The sequence below is a fragment of the Hemibagrus wyckioides genome, linkage group LG11 (assembly GCF_019097595.1).
Source record: "Hemibagrus wyckioides isolate EC202008001 linkage group LG11, SWU_Hwy_1.0, whole genome shotgun sequence".
Classification (NCBI taxonomy): Eukaryota; Metazoa; Chordata; class Actinopteri; order Siluriformes; family Bagridae; genus Hemibagrus; species Hemibagrus wyckioides.
The window spans coordinates 29,839,968-29,857,112 of NC_080720.1; the positions used below are offsets into that span (position 1 = coordinate 29,839,968).

Below are 17,145 nucleotides of genomic sequence, written 5' to 3' on the forward strand. Positions count from 1 at the left end.
TTTGCAAGTGTCTCAGCCACCATCTTGTGACACTCGCAGATCTGATCACATTCATTTTCCATTAAAAATTCACTTAAAGTATAAGCTTACAATAGGCTCCAATTCTTTGAACCCGTCTGAACCTGTGTGCTAAGCTTTCCAGCTAGCTCTCCCAGCTAGTGGTTAGCGAAAAAAACAATTCTGATTTCTCACTGTTTTGTCATATTTGGCAGGTTTTACCAGTCTTATATAAGAGCCTGAGAATATTGCACTGCAAGTTGACTCTCTAATACTGAAACCCCATTTGTGTCAACATGTGAAAAATGAAAGTTATGACCTGAAATTAAATCATTAGGGTGTTTCCAGTTTACATATTTATAGATCTTTTTATGAGGGTAAAAGTGAACAGATGTTCATAGGCTAATTTAGTAGGATGTTTGGGTTTCATATATGAAACTATGGTGAATGTTCTTTGGAGGAACCGGGTACTGCACTGTACAATCTAGTGTTTTATTAATCTATAATACAATATGACTGAATTCATATGACTGAATTGTGTAATACAACATAGAACACTGCAACATGTAAAAGATAATTACTAAATCACTAAATATGGTATTAAGAGCTGACCTAACATAATAAAAAACAATACTTAATTGTTCCATTGAGGATTTTTATTCATTAGTTTTATATATATATATAGTAATTGCAAAATAATTTAAATATTTAAGGTATGTTGCAATCCTCTTTTTTCCAGTATATATGGTTGATACTGAGCAAAACTCATTATGCCTCTTGGTTCACTGATAAGATCTGACACATTTCAAAAATTTCTAAAACCGCCATTTCTAAAATCAGGTACGTTTTTTGCAAACCTCTTGTTTTAGTGGTTTAGTGTGGGCTCATGAGCAAGTGGAATTATTATTAATAAATATATTGGGTGTTTGAAATATTACATTATTAAACAAAGGTGTTTTCTTTTAAGTATAAACTGAATGATTTAAAAAGAAATCAAGAAAATTTACAGGTATATGTGAACAGTGTCATTATGTGTGTGTGTGTGTGTGTAGAAGGTTGCACCCATTTCTGTATCTTATATCTCTTTAAGCCAGTCAATTTAAGTTTATTATTATAGCATATTAGCATAGATAATCCCCCACTGTAATCACGCTCACACTATCGGGGAATCCTGCACACTCAGTAAGAACATGTGGCATTTAAGGAATTTTCATGTCACACCAACAGACAATGGGAAGCTAGGCTTTGAAATTTCAATAGGAACATTATAGAGAAAAGCTTGCAGTAGTCTAATAGGTGGTGTTAGTGTGAAATAAAAGAAGAAATCTCAAAAGAATCTAACGTAACAAGCTAAATCTCTTATTAAGACAGGGCGTCTTTAATTATTCTGCAGGGTTAATGAATTTACTTTAGTTACTCTGTATAAAGAACAACACTAGAGTGGTTTCTTTGAAATGGATTGTATTCAACTTGGAAATATCATATGATACTGCTCAATTAATGCAGCTTGAGAGTGTATAGTTAGCTTAATTGTTTAAGAACAAGGAGAGTAGTGATTTGATCACACAGCATAATAGAGAGAGAGAGAGAGAGAGAGAGAGAGAGAGATTAAGTAAGACTGAACTCTGATTCTTCAGTTCCAGTTTGAAGGTCATTCAGGAAAAGGGGCAGCTACATGATCAGACCTTTAGATATGCTACAATTCTGTCGTAAATACACGTTAACAGCCTTCTCTCACTTTCCCCTTTTTTTCAGGAGCAGAATTTACCCAGGAGGTTTTGTGATCTGGTTTCCTTTTCAAGAACAGTAGCTATATATTCTTAATATTCAAAGGAAAATATTGCAGTGTTAGAATTGGGCTTAATGGAGTCAGCTACTCCTATACAAGCTTCTTTAGTTCATTTCGTTCTTTCTCCTACTTCGCCAACTGAAAAGCTAGCTAATTGGAATGCTAGTTCATTGTAATGCCAGCTAGCTAATTAAGTCATCCAAATAGATCTAGTATACTATCCTGTCTAGTTAAAAAAAGACATTATTCACAGAAAAATCATACAGTTTCGCATAAAAATTGCTTTTGCTCCTAAGTGGGAGTGTGTGCCAAACAAAATCACCATTATCTAGACAATGACTGTAAATCTAGCTAATTGGAATGCTAGTTCAACATAATGCTAACCAGTTACTATTCAGAACATTACTTAGTTTAAGTCATCTTATCCAGTTAGAAAAACTAGAAATGAAAGTTTTTGGTCACAATGGTGAATGTTTGCCAAATATTAGCTTCCTGTTATACCCCCCCCGGGGGGTAAATTCCCATATGATAGTTCTGTAATCCTGGACAGATTGCTGTAAATCTAGAGCAGTGTTCATTGTAATACTAGCTAGCTAGCCAGTATACCATCTAAACTAGCATCCTACACACTTAGAAAGAAAAAAAAATCTTGTTGCTTTTAGTAACAATGGATAGTGTTTGTGAAAAATTGAGTCTTACTCAATTTTACTTGATTATACTCTCCTCCTCTGAGGTAAAATGTAGCGCAGTTGTGTGAGACAAGTCAACAAGGGCATATTAGAAAAACAGGATAAAACACAAGATACTTCAGTCATGCCAGAGATAATGCTGGAAATACTGCTAGCTCATTGTAATGCTAGCTAGGTAACAAGTACACTACGTAGGTTAACATTCTATCTCGTGAACATTGTTGTTTTTGGTCCAACGGGTGTGGGTATGTCAAGAATTGGGTCTTCAGTGTTGTTTCAGGTTTCAGAGCTCTTAAGGAAAAAAATGATTTTGAGTTTAAGTTAAAAAAGAGAGAGTTAATGAGTTTTTTGTGTGCTGCCATCTTTTTCCTGCTTGTCACCAGTGTTTTCCTCTTCCCTCTGAGATGACGTCCTCGGGGGCCGCACGTGTGTAAAACTCAGACCAACCGCCATCATATATGCTCACATTCGGCTGGCCACATACATGTGCCGCCAGGGCGACATGACACGCTGTCACTGCTGAGCCACATGTGACACACAGTGGACGCTGCAGATCAACACCGGCCCGCTGAAACAGTCCCTTCAGCTGCTCCGGAGGAAGAAACTGGCCAGAGGGGGCCAAGAAAGATATAAAAGGTATGTTGATGGAACCGGGGATGTGGCCGGGTTCAGTGTCTGACACACACACACAAAAGCAAAAGGAAAGAGATGATGTTACCACTTGTTACAGTAATGTCCAAAGTTTTTTAGAAGACTGAGTGTCTTTAATCAATTCCCTCAAACTAATAACTAGTTTTATTATTTTTTACAAATAATATCTTAACTGGATCAAGAATGTTATTGTACAGATAACAACAACAACAAAAAAAAATAAAACTAATAAAACTTTTGTCTACTGTTGATTTCCAGAGGTTTGCAACATCTGAACCCCAGACTCTGTGGGTCAGTGCGTGATAGCACGTAAGCAGCGTGTTCAGACAAGTGACGCAAGCGCTACAAGAAGATCAACAGTGTGCAATAACAGATAAGGCAGATGTTTATCATTAACTCGCTGTCTGATAAGACTGTTGTGTAGTTCAGCACAAATGTTTAGTTCCACTGATTGTAGAGATCTACCAAAGATCAGAAGGGGTATATACAGACAGACGTTGCCTGTATAATTGCTTGTCTTTTATGTGCAAATGTTTCCCCAACAATCTGTAAATGTGTTTTTTATGCCTAATCCAACTTAAGGCAATCCAGATTAATGTCTGTGTTTTGAATTAAATGCAATAATCACCTAATGCCATAAGGCCTAATTATTTGATTTAAATAATGCAAGCAATGCACATACAGTGGTCATGGAAGTGGCACAACAATAACAAAATGATATTTTAAATGCATTATGTATCCAAGTGCCATTTAATAAATGGTTTCGGGTGCACGTGCATCTGTTGTACTGTTTTGCAGAACAATTTTATACATGCATGCGCACCAGGTTTTCTGTCAACTGTCTCACTCTCACACACACTTACTGTCTCTAGGCTCAGGGTCTCTTCCCCTAAATCGCCCCGCTGGTCGCGCGTCCACCACCTGGAACTCTTTCGTCTCGATATTGTCCAACATGTCCTCGTACGTTTTCACCCACGACCGGTTAAGCGTGGCCCGGTAATCCGTGGGCTCCGGCTTCTCGCGCACCTCCGTCACCGGGTATCCTTCCTGCATCCATTGTTTCAAACCTCCATCCAGCACGGACACAGTGCGGTGACCGAACACGCGGAACATCCACCAGACGCGCGGGGCAGAAAACGCGCCCTGCTCGCTCGCATCGTAAACCACCACGTGCGCGTTGTTGGAAACCCCAAGGCGCGAGACGTACTCCGCAAAGTCGCCTGCCGGAGGGAGCATGTGATCCAGGGGCGAGGTCCGGTCGCTGCAGCGGTCCAGGTCGAAATATGCAGCACCGGGTATGTGGTGCTTCTTGAAGTCGCTCACGGAGTTGCGCTTAAGTTTCGGTAAGTACCAAGACGCGTCCAGGACACGCACATTAGCCCCCGTGCGCGTTTTGATGGCCTGGGACAACCACTTGGCTGTAACCAGCGCTTTGGTTTGGAGAGACATTGCGGAATAGAAAGGTGTGAAATTCACCGAGAGGTAAACTGAAAGCTCATAAATCCAGGCGCTGGATGATTCATTAATGAATCGGTTCGATTTGGAGCGACTCTTTTAACGGGATTCGGCAAATCGATTTTTGCTGCCATCTGATGTTTTCTCGCGTGCACAATATAAAAGGCCGTGATCTTTTTATTAACAGCTGAAATATTAGAATTAGTATTCGCGTATATTATGATTTTAATCTCTATCATAAAATATACGAACCCATCCTCTATAGGGCATGCAATATGATTTAGCTGGGAAAAGGGGGCGTAACCAATAGCGCACTCGGTATTTGCATATTAAAATAAAAAAACGGCAAACATGAGTTACCTTACAACGGGGGCGGGGTCAACAATGTATTAATATGCAAATACGGGCCCTATAAAACATGTTATGCCGGTGTAGGGGGCGGGGACAATCTATTTTAATATTCAAATACTGGCTTTGCGATGTAGTTTACTGATGGAAAAGTTCATAGTACACAGTCCAGAGTGCCTCAATCTTCTTATAAACACAATGTATTGATCTCAGCATGCAAGTAGCTACTCAGTACAGATAAAAATGTTACAGTCAGAACTGACATCACTACTGAAATTCTTTTCGCATGACTAAAAGAACTGTGTCCATAAACCACAAGGCAATGTCAATACATTCATACTACTGATGTATACATTATCTTTCCAATGGAAATGACTTTATAACTTGCATGGCAGGCTCCCCATATTCACTGATTAAATGTGTAAGTGGTGAAACATTCGGCGAGTATATACATACTACCGCTCAAAAGTTTGGGATCACTCAAAAAAATTTTTTATTGTTCTCCAAGATAACACACGAAATTAGTCTGAATAGAAAATATAGCAAAAGAACAGGACATGCTGACATGTCAGAGTTAGAAATAATGATTTTGATGCAAATGATGAATGTTTTCTTCATCGAAGAAACCACCTTTTGCAGCAGTTACAACCTGGGCATTCTAGCTGTCAATGTTTCAAGATAATCTGATGAGATTTCACTCCATGCTTCCTGGAGCATCTCCCACAAGATGGGTTGGCTGATAGAGTCTTCCTCCGTAGCCGAAATCAAGCTTTGATCCCAAACTTTTGAGCGGTAGGGAACGTATATTTATAGTAGTTATAATGTAAGGGCTAATGGTAATGGGGCAGTGGGAGCACTGTGGGTAAGGCATTAACCTACTTATTAGAAGGTCAGGATTTTAAATCTTAGCACTGCTAAACCTCTCATAATGGGCCATTTAAGCAAAGCTTCTAACTCTTACCTGCTCAGATATATAGGGCTAAAAGTAAAATGTAGTGTCTTTTCATGTTTGAGTTGCAATTACAGCCAATAGTTTAAAATGTTGTCCTGTTTAGAATATAATGAAACACTATTTTCGACATCTCCATCAGTAGATATATAGTCATTAGATTATAAACACATGCCATGCTCGGTATAGTTTTAAGGTTTGATAAAAACTAAATGATTCACATTGCTGATTCGATTCTTTCAAGTGACTCAAAGGGACTGATTCAGAATCGAATCAGTCCCTTTGAGTCACTTGAAAGAATCGAATCAGCATTCGATCACTATTCCTGACTAATCCCTTATCTGTCATGTTAACTGATAGACAGTAAATGATTCACATTGCTGAATCGATTCTTTCAAGTGACTCAGAATCCATTTACTGTCTGTCAGATAACATGACAGATAATGGATTAGTCAGGAATAGTTTGATTCAAAGACAAAATAAATTATTAGATTTTTCAGGTTTTCTCTAACGTATTATATTATTAATTTCTCAGTCTGTCGCCTATGATACGTTTCCAAAGAGTTATTTATCACAAGACGTTACAAAGATTTAATGACTCTCACCTGACACCATACAATGTTTATAATGTTGTTTTAACCATTTGTTATTTTGTTTTAATATAAAATCCTAAATTGCTCCCAGTACTAACAAAAGCAGTCCTCTGCACTCCAGTAATTTTTTATGTGGAACCTTTCGCTGAGCTCATGCTTTCTAGACGACCTCTAAAAACGTGCAACACACAATTGAGCCACATGCTGTGGAAGTATAGCGTTAACAACAACTCCGAATGATTATTATTTAATGACCATTTAAATATCGCACCATGTCGATTTCATTGTTAAAAAGGGGGCTCGAATTGCTTAATGAAGATCTTAAAGGTAAACCTTGCATTTTGTACTCAAGGACTTTAGCAGCCAGCTAAACTGATTATAGCTAACTGGTGGTAATAGCTAAGACCTCAGAAAAATAACAATACTCCACTTCCTTCTCCGCAGTAATTTCCAATGCTTAAGGTATAGATGAAAATCATATTCAGCATGTTTCCTCCTCGTCTGGCAATATAGATTCAATGACTTAATGTATTTTTTTTTATTTTTTAAAAAATAAAGCACTAATGAGAAAGCAAATGAGCCCTGGAGAAGAGGATGCATTGGTGTCAAATTGTTTTCGTGTTGTTTTTGATCATTTAACTCCTGATTTCTGAACTTTGGTCACTTCTTTGACGGTGTAGTCATATTTATAAATTGAGTATAATATTAATGATATTGTTAATGATAAAAGAAATGCATAAGAATGTATATTTCCCTTTGGGATTATCTATCTATCTATCTATCTATCTATCTATCTATCTATCTATCTATCTATATATCTATCTATCTATCTATCTATCTATCGTTCGTGACCACAGTTCAAATCAGCACAACCTTGTGTGTGTTCATTCTGAAGATTTTTCAAAACGTAATCATCAACCTCATGCTCTTTCTCAACCTATTAAAGGTGTAACCAAGGGGCAGAAGAGGAAGAGCACCAAGAAGGTATCAGTGATGGATCAGATCAGCACCAATAAGCAGGGTGTTAGGAAGCAGATCCGAAGACTTCAGGCCCACAACACAACCAGAAAAAACAAAGCCACGGTGAAAAACAAGCAGATCAAGGACGCCTTGGGTGAGCGATTGAATTCATTTTGCGTGAACTATGGATAGAAAGATGATGGGTTTCTTTTAACTTCTGTATGCTTGTTTTTTTTCCCCATTGTAGAGGAATACAGAAAGAAACAGAAGAAAAGTCATCTCGATTCCAACCTGCAGTACTTCCTGGGATCCAGCTATAAGATGCAGGAAAGCTGTAGCAAGAAGGTACTTGAAATATTATACCGAAACAGACGTGTTGTGGAAATGAACCGGATATACTGTCTAGCTAAGAGAGTTTATATTTAAAGCGAACATTTTTTTTACCTTGGCATCATTATTTCAAATAGTTGTGATGCCATACATTTCAATCACAAGGCAACACACTTTCTTTTCTAACATGCAGTCTAGATTGCTGTTCTAAGCTTTACATAACTTGGTCGAAATTCAGCGCTGTTCAGTGTGTTTTGTATCAGTAGTAGTAAAGCATCCTGATAATACAAATACAGTTATTAATGACAAATTATGGGATATTTTTCTTTTGATTAACTATAATTGGACAAAACTGACTGTCAGAGAAGAAAATTGGCAACAGGTTTAATTTGTTTGTTTTTACTTGACCAAGCTTGCTTGTTTGTCTTTTTTACTTTGTTGTCATATTATATGCTATAAAATTTACTATTTAGTTTTAGTATGAAGTTGGAATTTTTTAAAGATTCAAGAGCTGTTTTTAAATCTCGGATACAATTTCTACCATGTCAGTATTTATTTATGGCACTATTTCAACCTTTTAGTTTTCAGATTTATTATTGTTATTGCTGTTGGAGTTAATTTATTAATTAATTCTCTTTGGCTTGAGAAAATTAGTAAGTAAATGCTTTTTTTTAATTGCATTTTTGTTTTCTTTTCTAAAATTCCTTATTTTTTTTAGCTTGAATTAGCTTGAAAAGTGTTTCTGATTAAAAACAAGGGAAAAAAAACATTTCATCTGCCAAGAGAAGAAAGCAGGTTTCTCAAGATGCCTGAAATAATTATTCTCCTTTCTGTTTTTCGTAGAAAACAGTAGAACCGTGCACCTAATGGAAAGGCTTAAAACAGAAACACTGATCATGATCTGATTATTTAAGTTCTGTATGTAGACACATACAGTGTTAGCGTTTTCATTTTTAGGCTCAGTGGAGCTACTTATGAATTTAGCCTAGAAACATTATGCTTTAAAGCCACACTTTTTGTTTTTACAGTAAGCAGATCATCGAATAGAGTAAATACATTTGCTGCTCATCGTCTCTCCTGTGTTTCAGATCGTTCAGCAGAACACAGGCCGTCAGTCACGGCACCAGACAGAGAAACCCGTCAAGAAACAAGAAAAAAAGCAATCCATTTTCACCGAGGCGGAATTCCAAAAGTTCCAAGAGGAATACTTTTCTAAGCTTTGATCTCACTTATGTGAGACTTACTGTGGACACTTGTTTGATGATGTAGAGGAGGAATTCCTGCATTCCAGGAAAACATCTGGAGAAGTCACACATGCACATGGACAGACATGTGGAAATTCAGTTTCCATTTTTGTGAAATGATCTTAGTTCTTGTGTTTATTTTCTAACTTGCATGGCAGACTCCCCATATTCACTGATTTAAATGTGTAGGTGTTGAAATTTTCGGTGAGTATATACACTACCGCTCAAAAGTTTGGGATCACTCAATTTTTTATTGTTTTCCAAGGAAACGCACACGAAATTAGTCTGAATGGAAAATATAGCAAAAGAACAGGACATGCTGACATGTCAGAGTTAGAAATAATGATTGTGTTTGTTCTCGTGTTTATTTCTTTTTGCAAATAAATATGTTTGATGGTTTGCATAAAGCTGTGTTTATGTTTTATGACTTGCTTCAGAGCTACTTCAATAAGGATTTTGGATGTAATACATATTGCTGAAGGCATGGATGGATGTGGATAGATAGATAGACAGACAGACGCCAAAGTATGTTCCAGTCAAACTGGTCAGATGGTGTTGATTCATTTTCTCTAACAGCAGCTCTGACTACATTCAGTAAGATCTCTCACGTATATTAATGATCTTGTTATAATACATTGCTTTCGATCATTCAGTTATTGAATTTTTATTTTTGGTCACTTTGATGGTGTAGTCATGTTTATATATTGAATATATTAATCATGTTAATGCTGAAAAAACAGTGGTGAACACAACTGATATCAACCCGAACTTTGTGTGTGTTTGTTCTGAAGATTTTTCAGAACGTAACCAACTTCATGCTCTTTCCCAAGCAAGGGGCAGAAGAAGGAGAGGCCCAGGAGGGCATCAGTGATGGATCAGATCAGCACCAGTAAGCAGGGTGTTAGGAAGCAGATCTTCTAACTTCCAGTAAAATCACTGGTGTTAGATCGATAGAAAAACCTTATTGATTTTATAGTAACTACTGATTTAGAGGTACTTGTATGATGGATGTAAATGCTAGTTAACAAAGACAAATGCTTGAAAAATTGTTGATTACAATGATGTTGTGTGGATTCTCTGTAACAAGCTGCGTTAAAAAATATCGATTTAAGGAAAACAGCATTACGGTACATGGATAAAGGGTACACAATTGTTTAGAGGAAAGGTACAGGAAAGTAATTAACAAATATTATCTAGGATTATTTTCCCATAACGGAACACCTTGTTTTGTTTTATTATTTACTTGTGTAGAAGGTGTTTTTGAGCAATATGAAACCGAGCTGAGTCGACATTTCATTATCAGGAAGTTTCAGATGTGTTGCTCTTCCAGTTTAGTTAGATATTTACACTTACATAAAAATAAGTGCAAAATCCTAAGCATTGCAATCCAACTACAGGCATGGCAATGGATAGTAGAAAGAAACGAAATCTATGCAGATGAAACCTGTGGAACTCCATATAAGAAGCAACCAGACATCAGGGTCAATCCGGCAGCCCTCGAGTTATCAGTAGAGTTATCAATCATATAAGCTCTACTCTTCTGGAAAACCTTTCCACTAGATGTTTGGATTTGTGATCATTCAGACACAAGAGCTTTGGTGATGTCAGGGGAGGACTTCTGGGGTGCAGTTCATCTCAAATGTGTTCAGTGGAATTGAGCCAGAATCAGGGCTCTGTGCAGGACACTCGAGTTCTTTCAGTGCAACCTCGACAAACCACGTCTTCATGGAGCTCACTTTGTGAAATGCTTAATGATCTGCCTTATCTCTTCTTCAGGGAACCCAGTTTCTGTTAGTGTTGTTAACTGCATGTCATATCATGTTGATTCAGTCCCTTGGACTTTCAAGAGGCTCACTTGAGCTATTAAAGTGCCGGAAAGGCCCTTAAAATGAAGATAGTGGTAATTCCCCCTAAGGGAAAATACTAACAGGAAGTTCTAAAAAAAAAAAAAAAAAGAGGTAGCAATGAAGGAAAGTCACTAAGGGTGTGTTAAAATCACTTTGCATGGTTGCATGTTTTGACAGCCTGAGCATGATTAGCATGAACAATATGTAGGCTGGCAAACAGGTTCTACAATGTCACGTGTGAAGTGATGTATGTGCTTTTTTGGGAAAGCCTGGCAGTGAGCAACATGCTGAGATACACACAGGTACGAAATCCAAAACAGCGCATTCTCTGTGATATATGATAACGTAGCAGAAAGAAAGCTACTAGCAGGGGGAAAAGTGACATTCGAAAGGATGGAAGGAATGTCGCAAGTGAGTATTTTATTGATTTATTTTTAATGTGGCTCGGTATTGAGTAGACTCACAGCTCAAGGTTTACAGTATATAATTTACATTAATTCTTGTACCAAAATGTGTTTTGTACAAAAATATACAAATATTTAAATATACAAATATATTTTTTTTTAGGAAGCAAGTCCCAAACCTAAATGTCCAGCTCGTCCTCCACCACCTGATCCCTCAAAGCTACGAACCCTACAACTTTCCAGGCTTGAGCAGACAGACGAATTACAAGCTCAAACATGTAACCTATCACTAGAGGATCTAAAAATTCCGACATACATTGACGTGTTGTCTGACAAGTCGCAAACTAAGGTACCGAGTTTCACAGCGCAGAGATATTTTCTTTCTTTCTTTTTTTTTAACAAAGTTTTTCTAACTTGAATGCACTTTTGTCAGTAGGGTGTAGCTCCAGCCAGGCCTCCACCTCCAGTACTGAGGAAATCATTCCATTCTCAGACCACAGAGACAAAGGTGGATCTTTCTCTTACAGCATTCTTTACCTCTTTAGGTGCATCCTTTCTGATCTGTTTTACATGTCCTATGTATCTTTTGACCTTTTTATAGGATTTAAATGGTCATGCAGAGACATCAGAGATCAAAAATACAGAAATCTCTCTGTATAATGGGAAACGTGTGGAAACAGTGGACGGTTCGATGTACAACGACATTCTTCCCAATGAGAGAAGTCTCAGAGTACGTCGGAGATGAGGGTTAAATGTGCAGTGTTTTGTCCAGCTGCTGGAATCCCATGAGGAATAATATCTCGGCATTGTCAGAGCTCTGATGCCCCTAAAGGTTCTTAGTTAGTTCTTTGTCAGGATGTAGAACCTTTAACATACATGCTACATACTTTCCTTTGTGCAAAAGGTTCTTTGTAGTAGACAAAAAAGTTCTTAAGACCATAAAAAGGTTTATGGCACTAAGAAAAATGGGCTAAGGAAATAGAATCAGTTACTGAAAGGTTCTTTAGGAAACAAAAATGGTTTTGAAAACCCCTTCTTGGTTCTTCCTGGCTCTTTTACTTGAGCTACTAAGATTGTAGTTTAGTCAGCATAACTCACATTACGCTCTGCACAGAATTTCCTCCAGTTCCCGAGGTAATTAGATGGATTGTTGACTAAACATCCTCTGGGCGTAAGTGAGTATGTACATAGATCCCTGTGATGGAACTGCATCCAATCTTGGGTGTATTCCCACCTTCCTGAGCATTCCTGAGATCCGGATCTCCCATGACCCTGACCAAGATAAAGCACAAGATTTTCACAAGACATTCACAAACAAATAGAAATGAAAAATGCTATACCGTTAAATTATTTTCTGCCAAATTGTTGTATTTTCTCTAACAGCAGCCCTGAGAGAAAATCCAGCTACAAGGCAAATCACAATTTAGATTGATGTGCACATTCTAATACATTATGTCGATTAGACTAAATTAAATTTAAGAAACTAAGTAAAAAAAAAAAAGAGAAATGAATAGAAATAGGACAAAATAAGAACTACATCAATTTCAATTCTTGTAATGTTTGCACATTCAGTACTGTTAATCATATTATTTTATTTCTTCTTATATTTATTCATTCTTTTTTGTAACATAGTTCATTAAGTTCAGTTTATTTATATATGCAGTCTAAGGAGGAGTGGCCAGGATTTCATTTCACTGCAAGTTAACAAATATGTGACAAATAAAATCTTTCAAAAAGTCCATCTTAGCTCTAGATACACAGGGACTTGTATAGAAGAGCTCCACATTAAGGAATTGTCAAAGAACTTTTATTGAAATAGCCTTTATTTGTCACATATACATTACAGCACAGTGGAATTCTTTCTTCACATATCCCATCCTTGGAAGTTGGAAGTTTCATGTTAACACTTTGTAACAGGTCAAAGTCTAGTGTGGGTTTTTTGCTTATTGACACCAAGCGCAAGTAAAAATTAAGGCTGTTAAATGAATGCCTGCTTATATACTATATTTCTAGAAGATCTCTTCTGGTTAGGCTTTCCTCTAGATTTTGGTCTGTGGCTATGGGGATTTGTTCACATTCTATCTAATCCAAGAGCATTAGTGAGGTTAGGCGTTGAGATTGGAAACACATTGTCAGCATTCTAGTTTATCCCAAAGGTGTTTATCCCAAAGGTCTATCCCAAGCATGGGGCTTGCTTTATGCACAAGCACATTGTCATGCTGGAACAGGTTTGGTCCTCTTAATTCCAGTGAAGTGAAAGCGAAATGCTTTAGCATATAAAGGCATTCCATACAATTGTGTGCATCAACAATTTAGGGAACTGCTTATTGGTGTCCACAAACTTTTGGCCTTGTAGTATAACTTCTGTAACATAAATGATCATCAGAACTATTCTGATTTGAGGACAAATTGATTAATTGTCTATAACTTCAGGCCACTGTGTGATTTTTTTTCCATACAGTCTGTTCACTGTTTGAATAAGAGGTTGTTAACGCTGCAAAAATGTTTACACTATTGTTCAGGATTTTGTCTGTTCTTACCCATTCATAGGCTCGTACCCTACCTGCAAATGCCCCTCCTCCTCGTCCTGTTGCTCCACCTCGGCTTTCTGTGACGCTTCCACGAAAACACTTTCTCTGCCAGTCCCTGTCCGCCGAGCCTACTGAACATGTTTATGAAAGCATAGACGATGTCCTGTCACAGGTAACCAACAAAGCAGCACTGAAAGTATTTACATGTTCAGTTCAGACTTCTGTGTGGAATGACATTTGCACAAAACCCACAGGATGAAGGTGGAGGGAGAGGATTATCTACAGGCCTAGCAAGAAAAGGGCGTTTTCCTACTTACCACTCATGGAGTGAATTGTCTAGTGTGAATGGAGACCACACCGCAAGGGTAAAACAGATCATCAGACTCTACCAAATGATGCATTTGGTATTTTAAATTGACAATGCGATCTCATTTTGGATTTTTATTTGGGAAACGTCTTAGACCATAACTACACAGTCTGCTAGCTAACAGTTATGAAGGACTAGTTACACAATGTTCCTAAGAAAGGTCCAGATAAGCAGCTCACTTGGCTGAACAGCTTTTTTTTTTTTTTTTAATGATTTATGTCTATACGTTAGAAATGAATTCAAAGTTATTAAGTTACTAGCGTCATGGGATTTGTTTTGTGCTTGACTTTTTAGATTGTCTTTAAATATTCTCTTTTCATGTCATCACTGATCAACCCATGCAGACTAAATAAAATAAAATAAAAAAAAATCTATGAAAATTCATTTCACACATCCTCATGCTTGACTTTTTCATGTTGTACCTTGTTTGTTGAATTAAACTAGTTGAAATCTGATCACAATTTATACTGCTTTTGATTCTATACAAAGGAATAATGCATCATCTTTCTTTTCTTTAGGAGCTGGATATCTTGTTAGAGTGGTGGAGAAGTATAGGAGGTGAGTGAGTCACTGCTAATATCCAGTGCCTTTAATGGATCCAGGCTGTTGGAAAAAGACAAGTGTAAATGGAGCAAAATTCAGACCAGTTTGCTTTCTTTTAGGCTTGGAGAATCTACAAATGGGCTATCAACAAGAGGAAACAAAAACAAAGTATGTATGATTATTTAATTTTTTTAAAAATTAGGTGTATTATAGCAGAGTATAAAATCACAACCTGATGGTGTTTGTCTTCTCTCCCCTTCAGACCTCTGATCTTAGTGGCACAAAGGGTAAAAACAGCGATGCATCTGTACGAGCTGCTTTTAGTTCAGCGTTGCACGGACGTGCTGAACCATATCACTGAGCTACACTGCACTGCAGACAGTCTCGTCAAGTCGAATAAGAAAGCTCGTCTTGCTAAGCTCACAGGAGGCACCACAGGTGCGGTTGGTGGGGTTACTATTGCAGCAGGCCTTGCTCTTGCTCCACTGACCTTCGGAGCCTCATTGGTGGCAACCGGAATCGGTGTCGGAATCGTTGCTGCCGGAGGAGTCACAGGGGCATCAGCATCTTTCAGCAAAAAAAAGAAAGGGAATTGGTTAAAGGACAAGGTGGAAAAAATCATAAACAGCTACAAAACCCAGATAGAAGATATTCTAGCATGCTTAAGGTTTATTGATATAGGAATGGAGCAGCTCAGGCAGCAGGATATCACCGAGCTGAATGAAATGGGTGCTCCACTGGAGAAAATAGGCAGAGTTGCTCATGAAATGGAAAACATACACTCAGTGGATGTTATAAGTGAGTGTTTCAGCATCCTGGAGGATTTGGACTCCTATTTTCTTGAGGAGGAGGATCCAAGTACCAAGAGAAACTCTAACACCCAGCTTGCACAGAAAGTCCATGAGGTAGCTGACAATCTGAAAGAGTGTGTGGATCAGCTGATACGGATTAAAAATCTCTTTCGCTCAGTAGATGATAGTGTTTGATTAAAATGATACATTTTGTAAGCTGTAATGTATCGTGCAATGTATATATACACTATATCGCCAAAAGTTTTGGGACACCCCTCCAAAACATAGAATTCAGGTGGTGTTTTTCAAGGGTTGGGCTCGGCCCCTTAGTTCCAGTGAAAGGAACATTTTGGACTATTTCATGCTCCCAACTTTGTGGGAAATGTTTGAGGATGGCTCCTTCCTGTTCCGACATGACCACACACCAGTGCACAAAGCAAGCTCCATAAAGACATGGATGAGCGAGTTTAGTGTGGAGGAACTTGACTGGCCTGCACTGCACTGAGTTCTGAACTCAACCCGATTTAACACTTTTGGGATGTATTAGAGCGGAGACTGTGAGCCAGGCCTTCTCGTCCAACATCAGTGCCTGACCTCACAAATGATCAAAAATCCCCATAAACGCACTCCTAAACCTTGTGGAAAGCCTTCCCAGTAGAGTTGAATCTGTTATAGCTGCAAAGGGAGGGCCAACTCCATTTTATATTCATGTGCATGTAAAGGCGGCTGTCCCAAAACTTTTGGCGATGTAGTGTATATACATATATATATATATTTATAAATATAGATGTTTGTTATAGATATAATAGAGCCTTTAGCTTTAATCATCTATCCAGTATGATGACCCTGATGTTATGTCCATGTATTGATGAAACGTCTCATTTTATACCACAGGTATGTTGAATGCCTGATTCTGATTGGGTCGAAGCTGTTAAACAGGAACATCTTCTGTTATGTGGCAGATGCTCTGCATAAAAGGATTTAAAAAAGTTTTTAATTGTTGATGGTTATTTTTTGGTTAAGTTACAATTTTTTTAGTATATTTGTAACAATCAAATCTGTGGATCGATATTATTATATATAATAATTGTAATTTAAACTCTTTTTTTTTTTTTTTTTTTTTTTTATAAAGCCATAGATTGAAAATGCAACTCATAATGCAATAATGGAGTAAAGAAGAAAAAACACATACATGAAATGAAACCAGTGAAAATAAAAAAGAGAAGAATAAAAGAGGAAACGTTTCTAGTTGATATAATGTAAGTGATCACAAGAACAAAAGAATCAGGATCCATATTTAGAAATTTTAATAACACACAGTAGAAGACACATTTGAAATGTCGGGGTCAATATAATCGGAAATATTGAATATCAGCAAGGCTTTGCAATTTGAGAAAGCCCATGATCTAATTAAGCGTGTCCGGCGTGACTGTAACCCCATCACCAGGGTCTGCCCATCAACCTGGGAGCACTTCAGTCCAGATATTGTAATGTAAACATGCATGATTAAAGAAGAAGTGTCCAGGATGTCCTCAGAATGGAGAAAAGATTATAACCTTGGGCATCTAACAAGCTAGGCTTTTTGATATACAGGATGACATTCAAGAGAGTTTAGATCTGAGCAGCATTAGTCTTTAAGTTATAGGACTGAGTTGTC

General features: G+C 37.6%; 3 protein-coding genes across 4 annotated transcripts; 2 read left to right on the top strand and 1 right to left on the bottom strand.

The window, feature by feature from the left end:
- Nucleotides 1–19: 19 nt before the first annotated feature.
- Nucleotides 20–4,838, bottom strand: LOC131361526 (3-mercaptopyruvate sulfurtransferase-like). Its single transcript, XM_058402691.1, has 2 exons — nucleotides 3,990–4,838; nucleotides 20–3,150 (listed from the first exon to the last, which is right to left on the bottom strand). The coding sequence occupies exons 1-2, from the start codon at nucleotides 4,573–4,575 to the stop codon at nucleotides 2,852–2,854; spliced, it is 885 nt and encodes a 294-aa protein (XP_058258674.1). The 5' UTR covers nucleotides 4,576–4,838; the 3' UTR covers nucleotides 20–2,851.
- A 1,788-nt stretch (nucleotides 4,839–6,626) lies between these two features.
- rps19bp1 (ribosomal protein S19 binding protein 1) lies at nucleotides 6,627–9,763 on the top strand. Its single transcript, XM_058402692.1, has 4 exons — nucleotides 6,627–6,798; nucleotides 7,418–7,585; nucleotides 7,679–7,776; nucleotides 8,850–9,763. The coding sequence occupies exons 1-4, from the start codon at nucleotides 6,744–6,746 to the stop codon at nucleotides 8,982–8,984; spliced, it is 456 nt and encodes a 151-aa protein (XP_058258675.1). The 5' UTR covers nucleotides 6,627–6,743; the 3' UTR covers nucleotides 8,985–9,763.
- A 215-nt stretch (nucleotides 9,764–9,978) lies between these two features.
- LOC131361525 (uncharacterized) lies at nucleotides 9,979–16,549 on the top strand. Of its 2 annotated transcripts, XM_058402689.1 has the most exons (9): nucleotides 10,978–11,263; nucleotides 11,420–11,605; nucleotides 11,693–11,764; nucleotides 11,858–11,986; nucleotides 13,807–13,959; nucleotides 14,042–14,152; nucleotides 14,673–14,712; nucleotides 14,817–14,865; nucleotides 14,960–16,548. In XM_058402689.1, exons 1-9 carry the CDS (start codon nucleotides 11,246–11,248, stop codon nucleotides 15,681–15,683), a joined length of 1,482 nt encoding a protein of 493 aa, XP_058258672.1. In that variant the 5' UTR covers nucleotides 10,978–11,245; the 3' UTR covers nucleotides 15,684–16,548. The 2 variants fall into 2 exon arrangements, with proteins under 2 accessions (XP_058258673.1, XP_058258672.1); XM_058402690.1 differs by lacking the exon at nucleotides 11,858–11,986 and having other exon boundaries at nucleotides 9,979–11,263; nucleotides 14,960–16,549.
- Nucleotides 16,550–17,145: the final 596 nt, after the last annotated feature.